The sequence below is a fragment of the Podarcis bocagei genome, assembly GCF_964188305.1.
Source record: "Podarcis bocagei genome assembly, chromosome: 8".
NCBI classification, from domain to species: Eukaryota; Metazoa; Chordata; class Lepidosauria; order Squamata; family Lacertidae; genus Podarcis; species Podarcis bocagei.
This window is the reverse complement of record NC_138133.1, coordinates 79,272,250-79,297,265: the sequence shown is the minus strand read 5'-3', so window position 1 is coordinate 79,297,265 and position 25,016 is coordinate 79,272,250. Positions and strand designations below refer to the sequence as shown.

Below are 25,016 nucleotides of genomic sequence, written 5' to 3'. Positions count from 1 at the left end.
GAAGAGGAACCTTTTTGCCCGGGGACTAAATATTATTATTACAGTGGTGCCTCTGGTTACGTACTTAATTCGTTCCGGAGGTCCATTCTTAACCTGAAACTGTTCTTAACCTGAAGCACCACTTTAGCTAATGGGGACCTCCCACTACCGCCACACGATTTCTGTTCTCATCCTGAAGCAAAGTTCTTAACCCGAGGTACTATTTCTGGGTTAGCGGAGTCTGTAACCTGAAGCATATGTAACCCGAGGTAAAGGTAAAGGGACCCCTGACCATTAGGTCCAATCGTGACTGACTCTGGGGTTGCAGCGCTCATCTTGCTTTACTGGCCGAGGGAGCCGACGTTTGTCCGCAAACAGTTTTTCCGGGTCATGGGGCCAGCATGACTAAGCCGCTTCTGGCGAACCAGACCATCGCACGGAAATGCTGTTTACCTTCCCGCCGGAGCGGTACCTATTTATCTACTTGCACTTTGACGTGCTTTCGAATTGCTAGGTTGGCAGGAGCAAGGACTGAGCAACGGGAGCTCACCCTGTTGCAGGGGTTCGAACCACTGACCTTCTGATCAGCAAGCCCTAGGCTCTGTGGTTTAACCCACAGCGCCACCCGCGTCCCTCCAAAAACAAACCAACACACAAAATAGGCTATAGAATCGTGGAATAGGTGGTATGGCTGTTTTGCCTTTTTATAAAATGCATGCAGTGTTAGGAGAGGCCTAGTTGAAGAGGAGCATTTTTGCCCGCCGCCTAAAGATTATTATTATTATTATTCAGTGGTTTTTTCCTGGGGTTACGTAGTGGTGTGTGTACCCCTAAACATTTGGTGAATCTAAGTTTGGCCTCATTGAAGGGCAGTATTTCAATATGAGTAGGAAAATGAGAGTACCCCTAAACATTTTTTGTAAGGGGGGGGAAGCACTGTTATTATTTATTGAAGTTATATAATGCCCTATAACCCAGTGGTCTCAGGGCAGCTCACAGAACAAAATCAAAATACAAAGCACAAAATATAGGATCAAAATAAAAACAGCAACCCAATAAACCTCCCTCCCTCACAATACCCACATTTTAAAAAGGCATAGGGTGTCAATCAAATCAACCAAAGCCCTAGTTCAAAAGGAATATTTTTGCCTGACTCCTAAAGGTGTGTAATAATAATAATAATAATTTATTATTTGTACCCACCCATCTGGCTGGGCTTCCCCAGCCACTCTGGGCGGCTTCCAACACAATATTAAAATACAGTCATGCATCAAACATTAAAAGTTTCCCTAAAGAGGGCTGCTTCATATGTCTTCCAAAAGTCTGGTAGTAGTTGTTCTCTTTGACATCTGGTGGGAGGGCGTTCCACAGGGCGGGTGCCACTACCAAGAAGGCCCTCTGCCTGGTTCCCTGTAACTTGGCTTCTCGCAGCGAGGGAACCACCAGAAGGCTCTCAGCGCTGGATATCAGTGTCTGGGCTGAACGATGGGGGTGGAGACGCTCCTTCAGGTATACTGGGCCAAGGCCGTTTAGGGCTTTCAAGGCCAGCACCAACACTTTGAATTGTGCTTGGAAACATACTGGGAGCCAATGTAGGTCTTTCAATGAAGACTTCCCTGGGGAGGGCATTCCACAGATGGGGAGCCACTGCAGAGAAGGCCTGTTCCCATGTTGCCACCCTCTGGACCTCTCTTATCAAAATTATGAAAAATAAAAATTTTATTATTTGTATGCCACCCATCTGACTGGGTTGAGCCAGCCGTTCTGGGCGGCTCCCAGCGGAATAATAAAAACACGGCAAAAGGTTAGACCTTAAACGCTTCCTAAACAGGGCTGCCTTCAGATGAAGGCAGCAGGCAAACCTCCCTGAGGAGAGCATCTCAAAAGTAGGGTGCCACTGCAAAAAAGGCCCTTTCTCATGTTGCCGCTCTCTGAACCTCTCGTGGAGGAGACCCACAAAGAAAGGGCTCAGAGGATGGTCGCAGGGTCCAGGTCAGTTTATACGAGGAGAGGCAGACCTTGAGGTATTGCGGTCCTGAGCCGTTTAAGGCTTTATGGGTCAAAAGCAGCACTTTCCCTTTTCAAATAGCTCTTACTGTCAGAAAGTTCTCCTGATATTTAATCAGAATCTCCTTTCTTGTACCGGTAATTTGAAGCCATGGGTTCAAGTCCTCTCCTCCAGAGCAGGAGAAATTATGTGTGTGCATGCAATGTGTGTGTGTATGTGTGTATACAGTCATACCTCGGGTTACAGACACTTCAGGTTGCGTTTTTTTGGGTTGCGGACCGCCGAAACCCAGAAGTACCGGAACAGGTTACTTCCGGGTTTCAGCGGTCGCACATGTGCAGAAGCACCGAATTGCAACCCGCGCATGCGCAGACACAGGTTGCGAACGCTGCGGGTTGCAAGCGTGCATCCCGCACGGATCACGTTCACAGCCTGAGCGCCCACTGTATATGTATATATACGTAGATGTATGTGTGTGTGTCTGCACACATATAATATATATATTGCTGTTGTTGTTTCTTGCAACTTGAAAACACTTTTTTTCTTTCGTTTTCCTTGTGAGTGTAACTGTGGATCCATGTTTTACCCTCCTGAAATAAAGCTTGGAAGTGCTGTTGTGAAAAGCAAAGTAAGAGGAAGATCTTCAAAATGGCACTAAGAAATCAATCTTTTATCAAATATAGTTCTTGTAAAAAGCTAACAGTGCCAACATATTTTTAGTTTGGGGCATTTATTCTCCATCTTTTCCTTCCTAAGCCCTGCTGGATAAAATTTACTATAAAGGTAAAGGTACCCCTGCCCGTACGGGCCAGTCTTGACACTCTAGGGTTGTGCGCTCATCTCACTCTAGAGGCCGGGAGCCAGCGCTGTCTGCAGACACTTCCGGGTCACGTGGCCAGCGTGACGAAGCTACCATGTGATCGGCAAGTCCTAGGCGCTGAGGTTTTACCCACAGCGCCACCCGCGTCCCTAAAATTTACTATAGAACATATTTATAACCCACTTCTAAAGAGACATTCTTAACACAGCAGTTTTTTAAAGAAAGAAAAATGTTGGGGGGGCGCTAATAACAACTCGTGGGCTGCCAATTCATTATCTGTTTTATCCAATGGGCTGCATTTCATTTTAAGCAGGTATCCTCAACTTATTTTTCAGAGAAGAATGTGCTGTTGTTGCTCGTCTGACTTAAGAAAAAGGTGTTTTGTTCATGCTGTGAAACCCTATTCCATGGTGTTGAGAAAAACATATTTTAAGAACAGGCTTGTAATTAAAAAAAAATGTGTTGGGTAGCGGAATGGGAACACATCATAAACTGAGAAATGATGAATATGCAATGTCAAATATGTTCAGTGGTTGCTGTTTTTCAGGTACATTAATGGCACTCTCAGCAATGCATCTTCCTTCAGATAACTTAAAAGAGTGAAAGTACAAACTTGGGTTGAAAAGATACTTTTGGAAGAATCCTACTATTCTTCGCCATGGTGGACTTCCTAGCGGAAAATAATCACTGCGGGCAGGCCATTCTCAGAATTGTCTCTTGTGGAAATGCTATCATTGCTGAACTGTTGAGACTCTCCGAGTTCGTTCCGGGTGTTTTTCGACTCAGAAACAAGGCTGATCAGCAGAAATATGGCGATATTATATTTGATTTCAGCTATTTCAAGGTAAGAAATACCTTTCCCACCCTGACCTGGCCACAGTGATCCATGCGACGGTCACCTCCAGACTTGATTATTGTAACTCGCTCTACACAGGGCTGCCCTTGAAGCTGACCCAGAAACTCCAGCGGGTGCAGAATGCCACGGCGAGGCTCCTTACGGGGTCCTTGCTGCGGGATCACATTCATCCAGTGCTTTACCAACTGCACTGGCTCCCAGTGGAGTACAGGGTCAGGTTTAAGGTGCTGGTTTTGACCTTTAAAGCTCTATGTGGTCTAGGACCCACATACCTATGCGACCGCCTCTCCTGGTATGTCCCATGGAGGACCTTAAGGTCCACAAATGACAACACTGTGGAGGTCCCAGGTCACAAGGTGGTTAGATTGGTCTCAACTAGGGCCAGGGCCTTTTCAGTACTGGCTCCGTCTTGGTGGAACACTCTGTCACAAGAGACTAGGGCCCTGCGGGACTTGACATCTTTCCACAGGGCCTGCAAGACACAGCTGTTCTGCCTGGCCTTTGGTTTGGACTCAGCCTGACCCTTATGTTTCCCTCCCCTTATGGTTTTGATCTATGGGCTCCTTTTAAAATAAGGATGCATTTTAAATTGTATTTTAACTTGTATTTTAAATTAGGGTTTTTTTTCTTTTCCCTATTATATTTTTATTGTAATTTTACTGGTGTTAGCTGCCCTGAGCCCGGCTCTGGCCGGGGAGGGTGGGGTATAAATAAAAAATATTATTATTATTATTATTAAGAAATTTTGCTTCGCTGGAGCCTTATTTAAACTCTCTGTTCTTTAAAGTGATTAAAACTGATTGAATTATGTAGGCCCCAAAGATCTGAACGACTGCCTCCTTTCCTACAGACTCTCCCAGGAGAGGTCATTCTCTGTTGACAACCCTAACTTGTTGGATTCCCTCCCTATATAGCTGTATCTGGTATCTTCAGTTATGCAACTTTCCTCATATGCCGATGATGCAACTTTTTAACCTGGCTTTCAACACGGAAGTATTTTTTAGCACCCACCCTAGTTGTGATTCTAATTTGTTTTGAATGTTGTGTTTTTATTGCCATAACTTTCTTGTGACTTTCTGGTGAAGCATGCATAATAAAACTTATCGTTACAGTAATTCACAGCAAGTGCACATTGATATTTGGCAAATAATAAGATGGTCCTTTCTTTATGCCATATTTCGTTGAAATGATTGTTTCTTCATCGCAGGGACCTGAGCTATGGGAAGGGAAGTTGGAAGCCAAACCTGACCTCCAGGATCTAGACGACGAATTTCGTGAGAACAACATAGAAATCTTGACGAGATTCTATCTGGCTTTCCAAAGCGTTCATAAATATATTGTTGACTTAAACAGGTGCGTAATTGCTGGCTCCAAAACTTGTGATCTCTTCCCCCTTTCCCCCTGAAACTTTGATTCTGTTTTTTTCTTACTTTTTAAGCTTGTGTGGCCTCAGCAACTGGCAATATAAAATTGCAAGAAAATTAGATTATAGAATTGTAGAATTATAGCATTGGAAGCAACCCTGAGAATCATTTGTAGCAGTTAATTCAAAACAGGCAATGAACAATGGCACAGTTTTTTTTAAAGGGAAGAGGCATCAGCATTACATTAACAGCTGAGGAGAACATGACATTTTCAAATACTTTTGAAAAAGCTAAGAAGGATGTAGATGGGGGAGTTGGGGCCCACAACTGAAAAGACCCTGCTGCTTGGTGCAGCCAACTTTATTTCAGAAGTTGATGGTATTTTGGGCGTAAAGACAATGTCAGTGGACCGTAAGCCCTGTGCAAGCTACTGAAAAGGTGGGTTTAGCCACCGCTAAATGTTAATAAGAGACAATGGCTGTGAATCTTAGCTTAGTTGCATATACTGGTGGCATCAGCAAAGCTTCGCCAAAAAAATGTGCTTGCAGTCTGTGGTGGGCTTTGCTCAAAATGGTGCCCATTGATTTCTACAGGGCAAAGCAAATGAGCTGGTGTCTGGAATGCTTTGTTTGTGCATGCAGACATGCAAAACATGCCCTGAACTTGGGATCGTTGCCTGACTTAACATAACGATAGCCCTGGTTGCATTCCTTTTATAATGTCTCCTGGGATTTTATGTTTAAAGTTTTAGAATATATGAGTTGTGGAGACACACTTATACAAGGTGTCAAAGCAATATATATACTGACCAGTCAGATGAGTTGATACAGTGGTACCTCGGGTTACATACGCTTCAGGTTACATACGCTTCAGGTTACAGACTCCGCTAACCCAGAAATAGTGCTTCAAGTTAAGAACTTTGCTTCAGGATGAGAACAGAAATCGTGCTCCTGCGGTACAGCAGCAGCAGGAGGCCCCATTAGCTAAAGTGGTGCTTCAGGTTAAGAACAGTTTCAGGTTAAGTACAGACCTCTGGAATGAATTAAGTACTTAACCCGAGGTACCACTGTACTAAATAATGTCCTGACTGAGAACTGTAAAAAAACTGAAGGAACAAGACAAGGCTGTCCGTTGTCACCTTTGTTGTTTATAATAGTTTTTAGAAGTATTGGCTCAATGTAAAATGTAATCAAGATATTAAAGAGTGGGACAGGGACAATATAAATTTAAAAGCATTTGCAGACAACGTGATGGTATCTGTGGAAGAACCAACAGAGCCAATCCCGAAAGTATTACAAGAGATAAAAAAAATTGGTGAGGTAGGAGGTCTTAAGACCCTGCTCCCTATTCTTGAGACTGAGTAGTCCCATCTCTAGGAAGAAAGCCTACTGGTCCTTAAAGGAGCTGCTTGTACAAATATATCATGAAAGCTGAAGGAAAGGCAGGTTGAATTCACCTCACCATGGGAGGTCGTGAATGTATCCCTCAGCGTCAAGCTTGCTATCCACCTTTTGATACGCTGCTCGACCCAGATATAAAAACCATTCTGTCCTAGCTGTCGTGAGACATCTCCCATCAAGACTCCTTATTCTTAGGGCTAGACAACCTTACCTAAGAATGGCCCTGGTGGGTCAGGCCAAAGGCTACTCTGTTCTCACAGTGGCCAACCAGTAAACATAGCCTGAGCGCAGCAGCACGCTCCTTTTTTGTGATTCCCAACAACTGGTGTCCAGAAAGAGATCCGTTGCAGCTGGTAAGCCATTAACGACTGAACTTTATTCTTGATTTTTATGCTGTTCCTAGATATCTAGATGACCTCAATGAAGGAATTTACATCCAGCAAACCATAGAAACAGTGCTGCTGAATGAGGATGGCAAACAACTGCTGGTAAGCGCTCCGGCTTCTGTGCGATAATAGACTCGCCTGTTCCGCAGTTCTGTGCAAAAAACAAGAGATTGGATTATCGTGTTAATTCAGGTGAAGTGATTTACTGGATCGGCCTGGTTGTGGAATCACCTAAAGCAATTTACTAATAATGAATGAATTGGATCTACTAGGCAGCACTGTTTTTGGCCTTTGAAACTATTGATGTCAGTGAGCACAATATTGTTATTATTATTTTTCCCCTGCACTGTAGTGTGAAGCCCTTTATCTGTATGGTGTCATGTTGCTCGTCATCGATCAGAAAATTGAAGGGGAGGTGCGAGAGAGAATGCTGGTTTCCTACTATAGATACAGGTATTCTGACCGTTGCTGACCATTTTTGATTCTGGCTAGCATTTCCCAGAAAGATAGCAAGCTGAACGTCTGCTGGGAATCACATGACTCAGTGGAATAGCGCCTGCTTTGTGTTCAGAAGGTCCCAGTTTCAATGGGACTTATATGGAGTTAGGGTTGTCAGGCACACGAACTGCAGAGTGTGATGACATCCTACATTTCTTTCTATATAAGAAGATATTGTGCCAACGCCTTAATGGGATTATGCGTAAATCAGCTGTCATAATTAGGAGGCTATCAAAACTAACAAGTTTAAAATTAAGGATTTTAGGAAGCTAGGAAAAATAAGAAGCAGTTGGGGAACAGAAAACTCAATCTTTATTTTTAAAAAGCCTGGTAGAGAAGGATGCCCTTGAAACAGAATGGGAGGAATCCAGGCACAGCTAGCTGAAAAGGAAATTCCAGAGACTGGGTGTCACTGCTGAGAAGGCCCTGTCCCGTATGCCTGCCAACCCTTATTTATGTATTTATTTGTTTTTCGAACAATTTTTATCCTGAGGTAACAAATCAATCACAGCCCATTTTTATCCTCGCAACAGCCCTGTGAGGTAGGTTAGGCTGAGAGATAGTGACTGGTCCAAAATCCCCCAGTGAGCTTCATGGCTAAGTGAAGATATGAACCTGGTTCTTGCAGATCCTAGTCCAGCACTTATACCCATCACACACACACATGGGTTCTGCTTGGGTGTGGAGCAGACCCCTCAAAATATCTCTACAAGTATCCTAGGAAGCCCAAAGTGAAGGAAGATTTGAACTTAAGATTCATTAGCTCACATTTTAATCTATATCATTATGATTATTTAGCAATATTTATCCGTCACTCCTCGTCCAAGAAAACTCAAGGCGATTGACAACCGACACAAAACAAAATGTATCGGCCACCAATAAAAATGTATACAATATAAAAAGATTTAAGAGAGCCAGTATGGTTGTGTAGAGTGTTAAACTAGGACGCAGGGGCAGCTCACCGCTTTTCGCCACCTGAGGCAATCTGGGAATTGCCATGCTCCACTAGGACCTAGGAAACGAGTTCGAATCCCCACCCAGCCATGAAGCTCACTGGTTGACCTTGGGCAAATAGCTCTCTCTCTCTTTCTCTCAGCCTAACTTACTCCACAGGGTTGTTGTGAAGATAAAACGAGGATGGCATCATCAGCCACCTATGCCGCTTTGGAAACGCATAAAATGTAAACAATAAGACCAGCTAGAGCACACCTGACGTATTGCTTCTAAGGATTCGACCTCTCAAAGCTGAATTCATTTGAGATTGCGTCAGTGTTCCTTGCTTGCAAGAGTCGTCCTCTGTCCCTTTTTTCGTGTTTTTTCCTCTGTTCTTGCTCCCGAAGCTCCTTTTTCTCTCTTTGCCAACCAGCGCTGCCCGTTCTGCTGATTCCAACATGGACGACATATGTAAGCTGCTCCGGAGCACGGGGTATTCGAGTCAGCCTGGAGCGAAGAGGCCTGCAAATTACCCAGAGAGCTACTTCAGCAGGGTACCCATAAACGAAACCTTCATCAGCATGGTCATTGGCCGGCTGAGGTCGGATGATATATACAACCAGGTGAGTCTCAGTGTGCCAGGAAAGACCTGTTTATTGACTTATCGCATTTGCATCCCACCTTTTCCTCTGAGGTGTTCATTTAACCCCAACAATCCTGTGAGGTTGGTTATGCTGAGAGCCAGTGACTGACCCAAGATTGCCCTGTGAGCGTCATGTGACTGAGTGGGGATTCGAACCCGGACTTCCCAGGTCCTAGTCTGACACTCTAGGCACCGCATCTCACTGATTCTCACTGTGCCTCTAGGCCTAACTTGACACTCGTAATAACAATTTTATTGTTTCTACCCCAGCCACTCTGTGCAGACACTCGTAATAACAATTTTATTGTTTATACCCCAGCCAACACATATAAAAATATGATTAAAAAAGCAAAGACCTGATGACAAGAGCACAGCAGAGGTTATATTTTCTGAGAATCCTCCGGAAAAACAATCTCTCAAAGGACCTGTTGATGGCATTTTACCATTGTACTGCGGAGAGTGTATTAACTTATGGTCTGTGTGTGTGGTTTGGGAGCTGCACGGCCAAGGAAAAAACAATGCTGTCCAGGATTGTAAAGACTGAAGAGAGAATAATTGGGTGCACTCTTCCCACCTTAGATCAAATCTATGCTGTCAGGTGCCATAAGAAATCTGCAGAGATAGCGCAGGATAGTGTGCACCCCGGAAATGATCTCTTTCAGCTTCTGCCTTCTGGAAGAAGGTACAGGGTTATAAAAACTAGGACTAGTCGCCTGAGAAACAGTTTCTACCCAAATGCAATTCCTGTTCTAAACGCAGTATAGGTAAAGATAAAGGGATCCCTGACCAATAGGTCCAGTCGTGACCAACTCTGGGGTTGCGGCGCTCATCTCGCTTTATTGGCCGAGGGAGCCGGCATACAGCTTCCAGGTCATATGGCCAGCATGACTAAGCCGCTTCTGGCGAACCAGAGCAGCGCACGGAAACGCCGTTTACCTTCCCTCCAGAGCAGTACCTATTGATCTACTTGCACTTGACGTGCTTTTGAACTGCTAGGTGGGCAGGAGCAGGGACTGAGCAACGGGAGCTCACCACGTCACGGGGATTTGAACCACCGACCTTCTGATCGGCAAGTCCTAGGCTCTGTGGTTTAACCCACAGCGCCACCCGCATCCCTAAACGCAGTATAAGGAGTCTCTATAGTATATTGTATTTTAAAATGGGGTTTCAGAGTTTTTAGGGGTTTTTGAACGTTTTATGTAGATTTTCAGTTTCATTGTTCTGTATGGGACAATGACAATAAAAATATTGTATTGTATCATACTGTTCTATGTCTAAATGGTGTCGATTGACTTGTTGTCTCCCTCTTCCTGTTGCTCTCCTCCCATTTCAGGTTTCCGCGTACCCGTTACCAGAGCACCGCAGCGTCGCCCTCGCTCCTCAGGCGGCCATGTTGTATGTGGCGCTTTATTTTGATGCCTCCATTCTGCACATGCAGCAAGCGAAGATGAGGGAGATCGTGGACAAATATTTCCCAGACAACTGGGTAAATACGGTTCGGAGCTGAAGCAACGAAACAGCCCAAATAGATTTGGAAGCGCATCTCCTCCTTGTTTGTTTCTTATTTACTGCATCTTATGTGCTTCCTTTCTGCCGTGGCAGCCGAGCGCAAAGGTTTACAACTTTTAAAAATGCTAAAACTTGGAGTGGCAGACAAAAATGGTTGAATATGTAGAATTAGCAAAACTTACCCACAGGATCTGTAACCAAGAGGAAACAAAGTTCAAAAAGGAAGGGAGTAAATTTGTTGAATATATAAGCAGCAATTGTAGAAGTTTAAAGACTCTAGTAGGATTAAAATAAATTTGTGATGTGTATAGATTGTAATTAAGAATCTGCGAAAAAAAGAGAATAATATGAAAACCTGTTGAAGGGAGGGAGGGAAGTCCGTGCAGGATAGAGCGTTTAGAAAATAAGTATACATATGATTGTGGAATATTAGGGTATTTATTTTATTTGTTTGTGTTAAAGAAAATTCAATAAAAAGCATTTGAAAAAATAAAAATTCTTTTAAAAAAAGGATATTAAGCATAGAGCACAGGGGTTAGGAACCTGAGGCTCGGGGAACGGTGTGGCCCTCAGGCCGCTCTTGTCAGGCCCTCAGGACTTTCTCCAGACCGCACGTCTCCCTAGCCACACCCCCTAACGAATCCTCATGTACAAAAGTAGCATTTGCCCCTCCCACTTTTGCCTCTGGCCCCACCCACCACTGGCATGTGACCCCCGGAAGATGGAAAGGGAGGCTGCACCAGCTGTTCCCTCAGGACATTGATGGATCTGTCGGGAGCCAATGGCAACGTGCTTTCTGCCTGGGCTCCCTCCCCTGTCAGCCCCGCCCCCTGTCAACCCATTCAGACCAGTGTTTCCCAAACGTAGGCCTCCAGCTGTTTGGGGACTACAACTCCCATCATCTCTAGCTAGCAGGACCGTTGGTCAAGGATGATGGGGGTTGTAGTCTGAAAACAGCTGGAGGCCCAAGTGTGGGAAACCATCGTTTAGACTTCGCTGGGATCCAACTTCCCAAACATAGCTAGAAGACGGGCCAGCGTCACTTCTGATGTTGGCCATTGCTCGTAGGTTTGGTTGGCGGAAGTACTGCAGAAGCATAAATATGAGTATCCGAGATAACTTGGCTTGATAGGAGCTTGGCTGGGGAAGGGCTGTAGCTCAGTGGTACAGCATTTGCCTGGCATGCAGAAGCATAGCTGTCAACTTACAGATTTGAAAATAAGGGACCAGCAGCCAAAATAAGGGATTTTCAGGGCACAGGGAGGTTCAACTTCTGAGCCCCTCCGAGCCAAAGGCAGAAAGCCCAGCCAGCAGCCAAACGAAGCCTCAAGCGGTGGTTCCCACAGCACAGCAACCCGGCAAAGGGGATGCAGCAAGGAAAACCACCATCACCTCTCCGCTGGGAAGCGCTGAGCAAAGGCAAGTCCCCAGGCAGCGCGTCCGATTTAATTTAATTGGCACAAGGCATGCAAGCTCCACCCCCCAGTCGTTCTTAGACTCATTATTGGGTGAGCAACACAGCCAAGCAACACAGTTGGAGCCTCCCTCCTCTGTGGCCGGCAGGAAGGGGGGGAGAGGAGCTGCTTCCTTTGAAACCCGGGAAATTTAAGGGACATCATCAGTAAGGGACGGCAGTGGGACACGGCACTAGGATAAGAGACTTTCCCGCCAAATAAGGGACGGTTGACAGCTATGCGCAGAAGGTGCCAGTTCGAGGGCCGGGAGATAATCCTGTCCGAAATCCCAGAGAGCCAGATGGTCCCACAGGTTGCCTCTTACATTCTGTTTCTCTCCGCAGGTAATTAGCATTTATATGGGGATGTGTGTGAACCTGGCAGAAGCCTGGGAGCCTTACAAAGCTGCGAAAATGGCTCTGAACTACACGCTGGATCTTTCCAATGTCAAGGAACAGGTTGGCAAAATGCGGTTTCCTTCGCAAAGTGGAATTTCCTTAAATGTCCTGCTCTGTGATGCTTCTAGCTCCGCTTTTACCGTCCTGGTGCCTTCCAGGCGGACTACAGTTCCCATGGAGGCTGGGCCTGATGGAAGTTGTAGTCCGAAGCAGCTGGAGATGGGCGAAGGCAGAGGAACGGCTTTTTGAGAGCCTCGTACGACATCCCTCTGACCTAGAGCCCTACCGGGTTCCGCCTGTTTTGCAGTAACGCTCCTTTGATTTCTGTCTTTCGAAGGCCGGCAGATGCGCCTCAGTCAGTTGGGATACTGCCAGGGAGATAAAGTCCATCATGGCCCCAAGCCGTTTGCCGGATGATCCATTGATCTCCCGTAGGCACGCAGTATCATCGATTAGCGACATGAGTTTCTAGAAAATAGCCCAACATCTAGAGCTCATGCACACTCTGTCAGCAGATAATGCACAGCCAAAAGTTGCACTCAGGAGAGCATTAGTTACAAGCTTTATTCAGCGTTGATCAGAACAAAGAAAGACATGACTGCCTGCGTCAGTGTCTCGGACAGAGAGAGAACGAAAGCAAAGACACAACAGAAACATCCTGTGAAAACAGGAAATACGCAGGCTGTGACACAAACATCCTGCTCCCTTTTAAGGTGGAACGGAAATATCCTAACACGTACGACATCCCTCTGACCTAGAGCCCTACCGGGTTCCGCCTGTTTTGCAGTAACGCTCCTTTGATTTCTGTCTTTCGAAGGCCGGCAGATGCGCCTCAGTCAGGGAGCGAGTCCACACCCAGGTGCAGCAGTTTCTTAAGGAAGGCTGCTTGAGGGAGGAGATGGTGCTGGACAATATCCCCAAACTACTGAACTGCTTAAGGGACTGCAACGTGGCGATACGGTGGATGATGCTGCATACTGCAGACTCGGGTAATGTTTTCCACCAGGGAGGATTTAATTTAAATCACAAGTCATTAAGACTTGATTTAAATCATGTTTTTTTTACAGAAAGACTCATTCTTGCTGGTTTAATCTTAATATTTACAACCAGATGAAGGTTTTGTTTTTGGAATAATAAATTTGCAGAGTACTTTTTACAGTTCTATCAAAAATTACTGATTTGGTTATGTTATAATAATAATAATATTTTATTTATATCCCGCCCTCCACAGCCAAAGCCGGGCTCAGGGCGGCTAACAACAATAAAATAATACAACATTCTAAAATCATTTCATCATAAAATTAATTCAAATCAAATTGATGGCAACCATTGGACTAGAGTTCTGTGAAGATTATGTACTGAATTGAATAGGATTCAGAATGCAGCAGTCTGATTGGCCCTAGAACAATAGGATTCAGAATGCAGCAGTCTGATTGGTCCACAGGAGCCACCCAATCCAGCTCCAGGTGAAAGTCAATCCGCAACCTGATTGGCCTACAGGTGAATCCCGGAATTAGCCAATCACATGGGGCCCATTGTGTAAATAATTTATATAAAGCAGACATTCTGGGGGAACTTCCATTCCTCCTCACCACTATGACCTGAATAAAGAGCATGAAATCCACTCTCTACTCCGAGTATATTTCAGGTTATGCTATTAGAAATACATAGACTGATAATTATGAAATTATTATGAGGTTCAATAAGTTAACTGTTTATATTCGGACAACTTTTCTGCTGTACTTTATTGGAAGGAGAAAAACGATCGTTTCCGTAATAAAAATTTAAACAATTTATTTAGCTGAAACAATAACATTATAGCATATGTTTCCATGTTTGTTAACTGATGTGGTTAAGCAATTTAAAAAAAAACTTAGACTGAGTTTTAGCACACGTGAAAAACTTAAAAACAAATCCGTATTTCCTGATGAATGGCCTTCGGACTATAATGTAAGTTAAATAGAAAACTATATTTAGTACGCCGGCTCCCTCGGCCACTAAAGCGAGATGAGCGCCGCAACCCCAGAGTCGGCCACGACTGAACCTAATGGTCAGGGGTCTCTTTACCTATATTTAGAAAGATCCCCCCCCCCAAAAAAAGCATTTTCTTTTTAAAACCCCATTTAAATCAAAAGAATCCAATTTAAATTTTAAAAAAATCAATTTTAATTATTATTTTTTAAAAAAATATCATTGATTTTTATCCTCCCTGTTTTACGTTCATGCGACCAAGAGCACATTAAATCTTCTCCGTTGAGATCGTTGAGGGGGAAGGTGGGTGTTGCAAAACAGCAGCACTCGAGGAAGCCTTTACTTTCTGCTCTTTTTCCTTAGCTTACGATCCAAACAACAAGCGCCTCCGCCAAATAAAGGACCAGGTTCAAACAGATTCCAAGTACAACCCCAAGATCCTTTTCCAGCTTCTCCTGGATATAGCACAGTTCGAATTCATATTGAAAGAGGTAACAAAAACATCCTGCGTACATACACCCTATGCCTAGAATGCGCTTGTGAGAGAACCGTACACAAGTCAGAGGCTTCCTTTGACATTTCCACTGCAATCATCTGTGCTGCTGAAGAAGCAAGCATCTTTTTATTTGCTAAAGTGGCTTGCCTCTTCAGCCCGTAGGGGGGAAAATGCACAGAAACCTCCAGCTTTCCAGCATTATTTTTCTATTTTCAGCATAAATGTTCACCCAAAAGCCTACAACGGATCCCTAGTCTAGATCAGTCCATGCCAAATGGTATTGTTGCTGTTGCTGTAATTTTCCAGTCGCGGCAGGTTGTTCTGTTTTAGACTCAGGCCTTGCTTTTTCGTCAGATGTTCAAGCAGATGCTGTCCGAAAAGCAAACAAAATGGGAAAGCTACAAAACGGAAGGATCCGAAAGGATGACTGAGCTGGCTGATGTCTTTTCAGGCGTTAAGCCTCTAACAAGAGTGGAGAAAAATGGTAAGAGCCGTTAAAAAAAATGAATTTTATTTTTCAGTTTTGGAAACTACCTTCCCAGTGAACTTAAATGTTTTTACTTTCCTCTACCCCTTTTGCGGTTTCTTTTCATTTTAATTTTTAATACTGCATTTGATTCCATTTATCAGTTAACTCCCTGGTTTTTCTTTAACATTACCTTTAACCGCTTGTTTTATGTTAATCCTACTAATGAACTCAAATGTATACAGAAGCTTTTCAAATATTCCTCAGATTTCCCCCATTCCTTGATGAATTTTCTTTCTTCTTGGTTTCTTATTGTTCCAAGAGAACAATTGGGAAGCAATTGGGGAGCAGGAAGCAATAATCAATATTTTTCGATTTCCTTTGAGGTAAGCCTTTTGCGAGCTCATTTATATTATGTCTGGTTGATGGGGTTCCAGCTAGACTATGATTCCAACTGGCAACTGGTACCAAGTAGAAGACTTTCCAAGGCTTGCGACAAAAATCAACCCGTGCTCCTTTAGTGAGAGATGCATGCGGTCTTTTTCATGTCGCCAAGCTTTGAAGGCTCTGCAAAGATTTGCGTTGATCAGTTTGAATCAGTAGAAGCCCAACTCACACCATTGCAAGGATGAACATCTGTGCGCGTTGGTCTTGTGCGCTTGGTTCTCCAGTTCTGCAATGGAGAGAAGAGTGGAAGCGTCAACTTCCATTTTCAACTAACCACGGTTCAGTGTTGCGTCTGAACCCTGAATGAAAACGAGCCACTTTCTGGAACACTTCTGGAACACAGTATATGACAAGCTTAAAAAAAAGTGTTTAAGTATAACTTTATGAAAAATACAGAAGCTTTTCTACTAGGGATAACGGACACAGATATAGCAAGAGAAGATCAGAAAATATTCTTCTGCCATAGGGGCGGCGAGGATTCTCGTTGCTAAAAACTGGAAAAAAGAAACTCTGCCAACAAAAAGGGAATGGCAAGACAAACTGTTAGAGTATATTGAACTGGCTAGATTAACAGAGGCAACCAGTGTTTCCCAAACGTTTTTGGGCAACGGCACACCTGTGTACTAAAAAAAAATCTCGCGGCACACCACCATTAAAGCCCCGCCCCGTGACGTCAGCGCGCAGCGTCACGCCGGGAGGGACGCACAAAAGTGAACGTTTTTTCCCTCGGCAGCTCCTCTCAGCTGCGCTCAATCCGCCTCCGCGCAGGCTGAGGGAGGGAGGGAGGGGCGCGTGTGACCCGTCTCTGCTGGGAGACCAAACCCAGCGAGACAGAGTCGCGCGGAGGCGCCCAGGCAGCGCTGCCGGCTGCGAGGAGGAGCGCCAGGCAGCAGCAGGAGGCGCGGCCTCTCCTCGCCGCCCCCGCCCCGCCTCTCGCCGCCCGACTCGCCCGCCTCCCTCCAGGCATCTCGCGGCACACCAGCCGGTGTCTCACGGCACACTCGTGTGCCGGGGAACACCGGTTGGGAAACACTGAACTAGAGATCACACTAGACAAGAGTTTCAAAAATCATGGGGGAAATGCAGAGAATACTTCACAAAACAGTGCCCTAAAATACATAGCTGGACTTGTATGTCTGCAGGAGACTTTGTGGATATTTAAGTTATAATTAGAAAAATCTTAATAATTATTCATAAAGGAAACAGTTTATAAGAAGTAAATAAGGAGGCCAGATACAGGATAAAGGAAGTATTTTATTTGGTTGTTTGTATTGTTGTATGTTATGCTCACTGTATGTTGTGTTCACGCTTAATGAGGGTGGATTCCTGTATTGGGGCTGGTTTATGTTACGTTGTAAATAAAATTCCAATAAAAAGAAAAAAAAGAAAGCGAGCCACTTTCGTAAACCATGGTTTGAAGTAGACTTGTTTTCATTAACCCTAAAGGCAAACCACAGTTCGTCTGGGTTCAGACACAAGAGCCGTGGTCTTAAAAGGGAAATGAAAGTTTCCGCCACATGGGAGGAGGAACACATGAGCCCAAACTTTGTTGTGGCTCTTCTCATAATTCTAAATTGGGGTGGGGAACTGGTTAGTCTTCCAGCTTCTGTGCTCCAACTCCCATCTCCCCCAGCCATCATGTCTCAGTGATCAAGGATAGTAGGATCTTCAGAGATTAGCCACTTCTGTGCAAAATTATGGTTTCACGTGCAAGCACAGCATTCGTGTAGATGTGTATAGCGCAAACTTTAGGGATACTACCACCCTCCCGACCCTGATACATTTTTGTTTCTTTCAAAATATTTCCTTGATATTTGGATGTTTACAGTTTGTGAGCTGGGGGCTGGTAGCGCTCTCTCTTTTGGTTTCAGTTGCACTAATTTAATAATTTGTCTCTTCTCCCGTTTTCCCACTAAAAACAGAAAATCTGCAAGCCTGGTTCAGGGAAATCGCCAAACAAATAATGTCTCTGAATTACGATGACTCCACTGCAGCGGGCAGGAAAACTGTGCAATTAATACAAGCTTTAGAAGAGGTAAGGGAGAGGAGGCGGTGGTCGTGCCATTTTCTGGGTATAATTTCTTATGTGGACTCAAGCAACATTGTCATAAGACCAGTTGCTATAGAACTCCATACCAATTGGGATTTATTTAAGGAGTAGCCAAATTTAAAATCTCTCCTGTTTGTTTTTAGGCATTTTAATAACCCCCCCAAAAAAAAAACAACAACACACACACTATGTTTCTAATTCTTAATATGCAGGTTCAAGAATTTCACCAACTGGAGTCCAACCTGCAAATATGTCAGTTCCTTGCTGACACTCGCAAGTTTCTCCATCAGATGATCAGAACTATCAACATTAAGGAAGAGGTTTTGATCACCATGCAGATAGTTGGAGATCTTTCATACGCCTGGCAGCTGATTGACAGGTAGGGTCCCAGAAGCGTTTGCATGTGCTTGCTGCCTCTTCTATGGAGTGTGGGGCTCCTATTCTAGTTGGTACCACTGCCTGCTGGCTCCATCCTCAATTTTATTTTAGTATTGCCTTTGTAGAGCTCAGCAGAAAGCAGAAGGAGGACAAAACTAGGATTAGTTGGTTCCTCCTCTCCTTGGCTATGGCGCCATCTACTGTTGGGCTCCTTGCCTTCTGCCCTACCAGACCCAAAGGGCGCATGCTGCCACTGCCTGTTTGTACAGTCGTACCTCATGTTACGTTCTTTCAGGTTACATCCTGCAGCGACCTGGAAGTACCAGAAAGGGTTACTTCCGGGTTTCGCCCCTCGCGCATGCGCAGATGAGCAAAATGGCATCATGCATATGCACAGCAGCGGCGAATTGCAACTCGTGTGTGCGCAGATGCGCCGCTGTGGGTTGCGCTCTTTTCATGTTGCGAACAAGCCTCCGGAACGGATCTCGTTCGCAACCAGAGGTACATTGTTTCTCTCTTGGATTCACTGCACTCCTGACTTGGTGTCTGAGTCAGACTGAAGCAAAGCTGAAACAGATTCTACCAGAGAAAGCAAGGTTGGAGGATTATGAACAAGGCGTGCATGTCAAAGGGAAATGCAACACGGCAGGAGGTAAATATTTGGGGTGGCCAACAAGAAAGATGGCGGGTCTTTCTATTGCATTCCTGCCTGGCTTATAGACTTTGCCTAGGCATCTGGTCAGCTGCTGGGAGAACATAATGCTTGATTAGACATTGGTTTAAAATACAACTCCCAGGGATTTAAGATTATTGGTAAGACTCATTGCTCAAAATTGACACATGCGCTTGTTCTGTTTTGCATCGTTTATTGTCCTATTTGTATCAGCTTCACAGTGGTCTAAACCACAGAGCCTAGGGCTTGCCGATCAGAAGGTCAGCGGTTCGAATCCCCGCGATGGGGTGAGCTCCCGTTGCTTGGTCCCTGCTCCTGCCAACCTAGCAGTTCGAAAGCACATCAAAGTGCAAGTAGATAAATAGGTACCGCTCCGGAGGGAAGGTAAACGGTGTTTCCGTGTGCTGCTCTGGTTCGCCAGAAGTGGCTTAGTCATGCTGGCCACATGACCCGGAAGCTGTACACCGGCTCCCTCGGCCAGTAAAGCGACATGAGCGCCGCAACCCCAGAGTCGGCCATGACTGGACCTAACGGTCAGGGGTCCCTTTACCTTTGTTCCCTTTTTATATAGGCTTCCTGAGTACATCTTCGTAGGTCTTTCTGTTGTTTGTCTTATAGGGAACAAACCAGGATCCTAGATCTCAGCAACAACAAGAAACATTGTTCGGTTAAGCAGACAAGAACTTAAGAGCTGCTTCCTGGTATTACATACCTAGCTTGGCCAATCTTAATGCCGAGTTTTTAAGAGAGATGATTATAGATATCCCGATTCCTTACTGAAGAGAAGCCTGTCCGCATGTCCCAGGCTATGCCCCCGTTTAGAAATGTAGAAAACATAGGAAGTTGCCTAGAAGGTCAAGCTCTTTGTCCACCTAGCTCTGTCTGGTTTCCTCCACGACCTCGGAAGATGCAGGCCTTTCCCATCACGTGCTACCTGAACCGCGAACAGGCGGACCTTGAATATAATAATAATAATAATTTATTATTTGTACCCCGCCCATCTGGCTGGGTTTCCCCAGCCACTCTGGGCGGCTTCCATAGAAACCAAAATACAGTAAAATATCACAGATTAAAAACTTCCCTGAACAGGGCTGCCTTAAGATGTCTTCTAAATGTCAGGTAGTTATTTATCGCTTTGACATCTGGTGGGAGGGCGTTCCACAAGGAGGGCGCCACTACCGAGAAGGCCCTCTGCCTGGTTCCCTGTAGCTTTGCTTCTCACAATGAGGGAACCGCCAGAAGGCCCTCAGCGCTGGACCTCAGCGTCCGGGCTGAACGATGGGGGTGGAGACGCTCCTTCAGGTATACTGGACCGAGGCCGTTTAGGGTTTTAAAGGTCAGCACCAACACTTTGAATTGTGCTCGGAAACGTACTGGGAGCCAATGCAGGTCTTTCAAGACCGGTGTTATGTGGTCTCGGCGGCCGCTCCCAGTCACCAGTCTAGCTGCCGCATTCTGGATTAGTTGTAGTTTCCGAGTCACCTTCAAAGGTAGCCCCACGTAGAGCGCATTGCAGTAGTCCAAGCGGGAGATAACCAGAGCATGCACCACTCTGGCGAGACAGTCCGCGGGCAGGTAGGGTCTCAGCCTGCGTACCAGGTGGAGTTGGTAGACAGCTGCCCTGGATACAGAATTGACCTGCGCCTCCATGGACAGCTGTGAGTCCAAAATGACTCCCAGGCTGCGCACCTGGTCCTTCAGGGGCACAGTTACCCTATTCAGGACCAGGGAGTCCTCCACACCAGCCCGCCCCCTGTTCCCCAAAAATAGTGCTTCTGTCTTGTCAGGATTCAACTTCAATCCTTGAAACCTTCTGTTGTGGAGCTATGATTGCTCCCTAAGCTTTTACGGTCTGTGGACCTACTGTATTTTTCGCTCCATAAGATGCACTTTTTCCCTCCTAAAACGTAAGGGGAAATGTGTGTGCGTCTTATGGAGTGGATGCAGGCGGGAGTCTCTGCCAGCGCTCCCTTTAAAGAGCCGCGCGGAGCATGTGTGTGGCTCTTGCGGGCTTTTCCCCTAGGAGGGAGCTTTTCCGGGAGGTGGGGGCAGGGACTGACATGCTGCCCTCTGTCCCTTCCCCCACCTCCTGGAAAATCCAGCAAGAGCTGCCGCGTGCTCTTTAAAGAGTCATGTGGAGCGTGTGTGCGGTTCTTGGGGGCTTTTCCTCAAGGAGGGAGAAGGCACTGATGGGCTGTCCTTCTCCCTCATCGGGGAAAACCCAGCAACACATGCTCCGTGCGGCTCTTTAAAGGGAGCGCTGAGCAGAGCCTCACGCCTGCATTCACATCTGGGATGCATACAGGCTCTTATCAGCATTCCCTTTAAAGAGCTGCGTGGCGTGTGTTTGTGGCTCTTGGGGTCTTTTCCGCGAGGTGGGAAAAGGGACTGACGGGCTGCACTCTGTCCTTTCCCACACCTCCCAGAAAAGCCAGCAAGAGCCGCTGCCAGGCTCTGCTCAGCGCTCCCTTGTAAGGGCTCCCTTTCTTTTCTTTTATTTTTTCCTTTTTTTAAATGATATTTATTAAACGTTTCCAGACAATAAAAAATTACAAAATTGTAAATAGAAAAATACAAAAAACATAACAATAATAAAAAAGAAAAAAGAGATACAAAAATACGAAAACCAAGTATATAAACAACAAAGAAGAAAGTTAAAAAAAAGAGAAAAACAATCAATATTTTCATGTCGTATCTTTCATTTACTTATTTCCTGACCTCCTCACACACCCCTTTTCTGTATTCCAGTTCACATAGTTAGTTCAGCAAATCCTTACCCTCTATCATTTATCTTTACTTATTATCTTAACCTATTATAACTATATATTTCCAACCATTGTCAGTCCGCATTTACATATTCTTATTCATCTTTTTACCAATACCGCTTATTTTCAGTCCAACATCCCTTCAACATTCATTAATTTTACAGTATTTCTGCAGGTAGTCTTTAAATTTCTTCCAGTCTTCTTCCACCGACTCTTCTCCCTGATCTCAGATTCTGCCAGTCATTTCTGCCAATTCCATGTAATCCGTCACCTTCATCTGCCATTCTTCCAGTGTGGGTAAATCTTGTGTCTTCCAATACTTTGCAATCAAAATTATTGCTGCTGTTGTTGCATACATAAAAAAGTTCTGTCCTTCTTTGGCACCAATTGGCCGACTATGCCTAGGAGAAAGGCCTCCGGTTTCTTCAAGAAGGTATATTTAAATACCTTTTTCATTTCATTATAGATCATTTCCCAGAAAGCCTTCATCCTTGGGCACGTCCACCAAAGGTGAAAGAATGTACCTTCAGTTTCTTTACATTGTAAGGGCTCCCTTTCGTCCCTCCTCCCGCTTCGCTGGGAAGCCAGTAGAAGAGGCGCTGCGCAGCTATCGCTCTTGCTCTGCTGGCTTCTCAGTGAAGCGGGAGGAGGGCCAGAAGGGTTTAAAGCAAGAAAAGCGAGAGCCGCTTACATGCTCTGCGCAGAATTTTTCTTGCTTTCCCCCTCTAAAAACTAGGTGCGTCTTATGGAACGAAAAATACGGCAATTGTCAGGAAAAGGGAGAACATTTTGCAATGGGGCGCCTGCCAGTCAGGCTCCACTTTCAAATGTGAGGCAAGCAGGGTTTTAGGCAGGGGTCTCGACTTGGAGATGTCACAGCCTGAATGTGGGGCTACCTTTGAAGGTGACTCGGAAACTACAACTAATCCAGAATGCAGCAGCCAGACTGGTGACTGGGAACGGCCGCCGAGACCACATAACACCAGTCTTGAAAGACCTACATTGGCTCCCAGTACGTTTCCAAGCACAATTCAAAGTATTGGTGCTGACCTTTAAAGCCCTAAACGGCCTCGGTCCTGTATACCTGAAGGAGCGTCTCCATCCCCATCGTTCAGCCCGGACGCTGAGGTCCAGCGCCGAGGGCCTTCTGGCGGTTCCCTCATTGCGAGAAGCAAAGCTACAGGGAACCAGGCAGAGGGCCTTCTCGGTAGTGGTGCCCGCTCTGTGGAACACCCTCCCATCAGATGTCAAAGCGAGAAACAACTACCTGACATTCAGAAGACATCTTAAGGCAGCCCTGTTCAGGGAAGTTTTTAATGTGTGATATTTTAGTGTATTTTTGGCTTCTATGGAAGCCGCCCAGAGTGGCTGGGGAAACCCAGCCAGATGGGCGGGGTACAAATAATAAATTATTATTATTATTATTATTATTATTATTTCTGCACACAACATGCACGCTGTACCACTGAGCTATAGCCCTGAACTACAGTGTCAAAGTGGTGTGGCCGTGTGTAGCACTACCCTGAGAACAGGATCGTGGAGGAATGACTTCAGGTGCTCATTCTGATCTTAATTTCCCCTCCTCCCTTTTTTCTTCCAGTTTCACATCTATCATGCAGGAAAGCATCAGGGCAAACCCATCTATGGTAACAAAACTCAGGGCCACGTTTTTAAAGGTAAGTAGGAAAGGGGGCTTTAAGAAAAACTGGCAGGAGCCGGGCGTTATTAATTTACTTTTGCAGAAACCAAAGGGTGTTTCCTGCCTAGAACGCCTCTGCGCCAGCTCGGAGCCAAACGGATCTTGGTCATCTTTCAACTCTCAAAGTGGCGCTTCCTTAAGTGATTCTGCAAACTTCAGAAATTGCAGTGGGGTTTCGAGCATGGGATTCTTGAAGCCGCCTCCCCCCCCCCCCCCCACGTTTCCGCTCTCTCCACTTCCAGTGTGGGATTCGAGTCCAGCCCAGCTGGACCAAACACAGGGTTCACATTCAATTCCTGATGCCCCACAAACCAATCATTTTTACTTTGAGTATTGCTGGCATCCATCCATCTCGAGAGACAATGGAGTGCGCCTCCAGGGGTGAAGTCAAACCACTGGAGAATCACAGCGCCTGCTGTGGCTGCAGAGACCGGTAACTCGTAGCTGCTGCCTCCCACATAGTTTTTGCTGCGTTACCAGCATCAAATGGACCTCTGTGGGTTGCAGGCCTGGGTATGGAGGTCCTGGGCTGCCCACACAACAAGACCTGCCCCCCTTTCAGCCTCACTGATTTGGTCCAAAGGAAAGCAGAGCAATATGTTTGGCACCAGCTGGGCTGGAAGGAGGCCTACAAGGTACCATCCAACCGCCTTAGGGACTCTATTCCAGATTTATGCAGGCTCTGCTTCTTAGCCTTTTCTTCTGAAGATGTTCCGCAAGGCAGCAGGTTAACTTTGAATATAACTCATGGTTATCTCACCTGCATTAGCAACAGGGTGGATTTGATTTAAATCACTAGTCAGTAAGACTTTATTTAAATTATATGTTTTTTTACGGAAAGACTCATTCTTGCTGGTATAATCTCAATATTTACAACTAGATGAAGGTTTCATTTTTTGGAATAATAAATTTCCAGAGTAGTCATATCAAAAATTACTGATTTGGTTATACTATTAACATAGACAGTTAACTTATTAAACCTCACAATAATTTCATAATTAACGTGTTTATATGTGGACAACTTTTCTGCTGTACAGTACTTTGTTGGAAGGAGAAAAGCAATCATTTCCTTAATAACAATTTAAACAATTTATTTAACTAAAACAATAACATTATAGCATCTGTATCCATGTTTGTTAACTGATGTGGTTCAACATTTTAAAAAAAACAACCTTAGACTAAGTTTTAGCACACGTGAAAAACTTAAAACAAATCCTTATTTACTGATGAATATCCTTTGGACTATAATGTAACTCAAATAAGAACTACCTTTAGAAAGGTTTTTCCTCCCAAAGCATTTTTTTAAATCCAATTTAAATCAAAGAAATCCGATTTAAACTTTTTAAAAATCTAATTTTTGGGGTTTGTTTGTTTTTAATCATTTATTTATATCACCCTGAATAGCAACCTAAACCCTTATTCCTTCTGCTTCTAGCTGGCTTCAGCTCTCGATATGCCTCTGCTTCGCATCAATCAAGCCAACAGCCCCGACCTTCTGAGTGTATCTCAGTATTATTCGGGTGAATTGGTTTCCTACGTGAGAAAGGTAGCAACGTCCTCCTAATCCTGGGTTTTTTTGTTTTTAAAAAGGGAGGGTGGATATTTGCTTTTGTTTTACACCTAAAGAGAGCCGTTACTAAACCTGTGTCCGTTCTTCCTGGGATTTGCCTGGGGGGGAAAGGTTTTGCAGATCATCCCCGAGAGCATGTTCACATCCCTCCTGAAGATTATAAAACTGCAGACTCACGACATCATCGAAGTGCCTACCCGCCTGGACAAAGACAAGCTGCGGGATTATGCCCAGCTTGTACCGCGATATGAGG

General features: G+C 45.1%; 1 protein-coding gene across 2 annotated transcripts in view; it reads left to right on the top strand.

Moving 5' to 3' along the window:
• The window catches only part of WASHC5 (WASH complex subunit 5), a 49,848-nt gene that overhangs the window by 546 nt on the left and 24,286 nt on the right, over positions 1-25,016 (top strand). For both annotated transcript variants that reach the window (XM_081204392.1, XM_081204391.1), the window contains exons 2-16: positions 3,355-3,651; positions 4,871-5,016; positions 6,831-6,915; positions 7,166-7,266; positions 8,678-8,867; positions 10,221-10,373; positions 12,195-12,308; positions 13,066-13,237; positions 14,583-14,710; positions 15,070-15,199; positions 17,551-17,663; positions 17,891-18,057; positions 23,095-23,170; positions 24,629-24,739; positions 24,875-25,015. In XM_081204392.1, the coding sequence (XP_081060518.1) occupies positions 3,466-3,651; positions 4,871-5,016; positions 6,831-6,915; positions 7,166-7,266; positions 8,678-8,867; positions 10,221-10,373; positions 12,195-12,308; positions 13,066-13,237; positions 14,583-14,710; positions 15,070-15,199; positions 17,551-17,663; positions 17,891-18,057; positions 23,095-23,170; positions 24,629-24,739; positions 24,875-25,015 (2,013 nt within the window). In that variant the 5' untranslated portion in view covers positions 3,355-3,465. The remainder of the gene's footprint in view (positions 1-3,354; positions 3,652-4,870; positions 5,017-6,830; positions 6,916-7,165; positions 7,267-8,677; positions 8,868-10,220; positions 10,374-12,194; positions 12,309-13,065; positions 13,238-14,582; positions 14,711-15,069; positions 15,200-17,550; positions 17,664-17,890; positions 18,058-23,094; positions 23,171-24,628; positions 24,740-24,874; position 25,016) is intronic.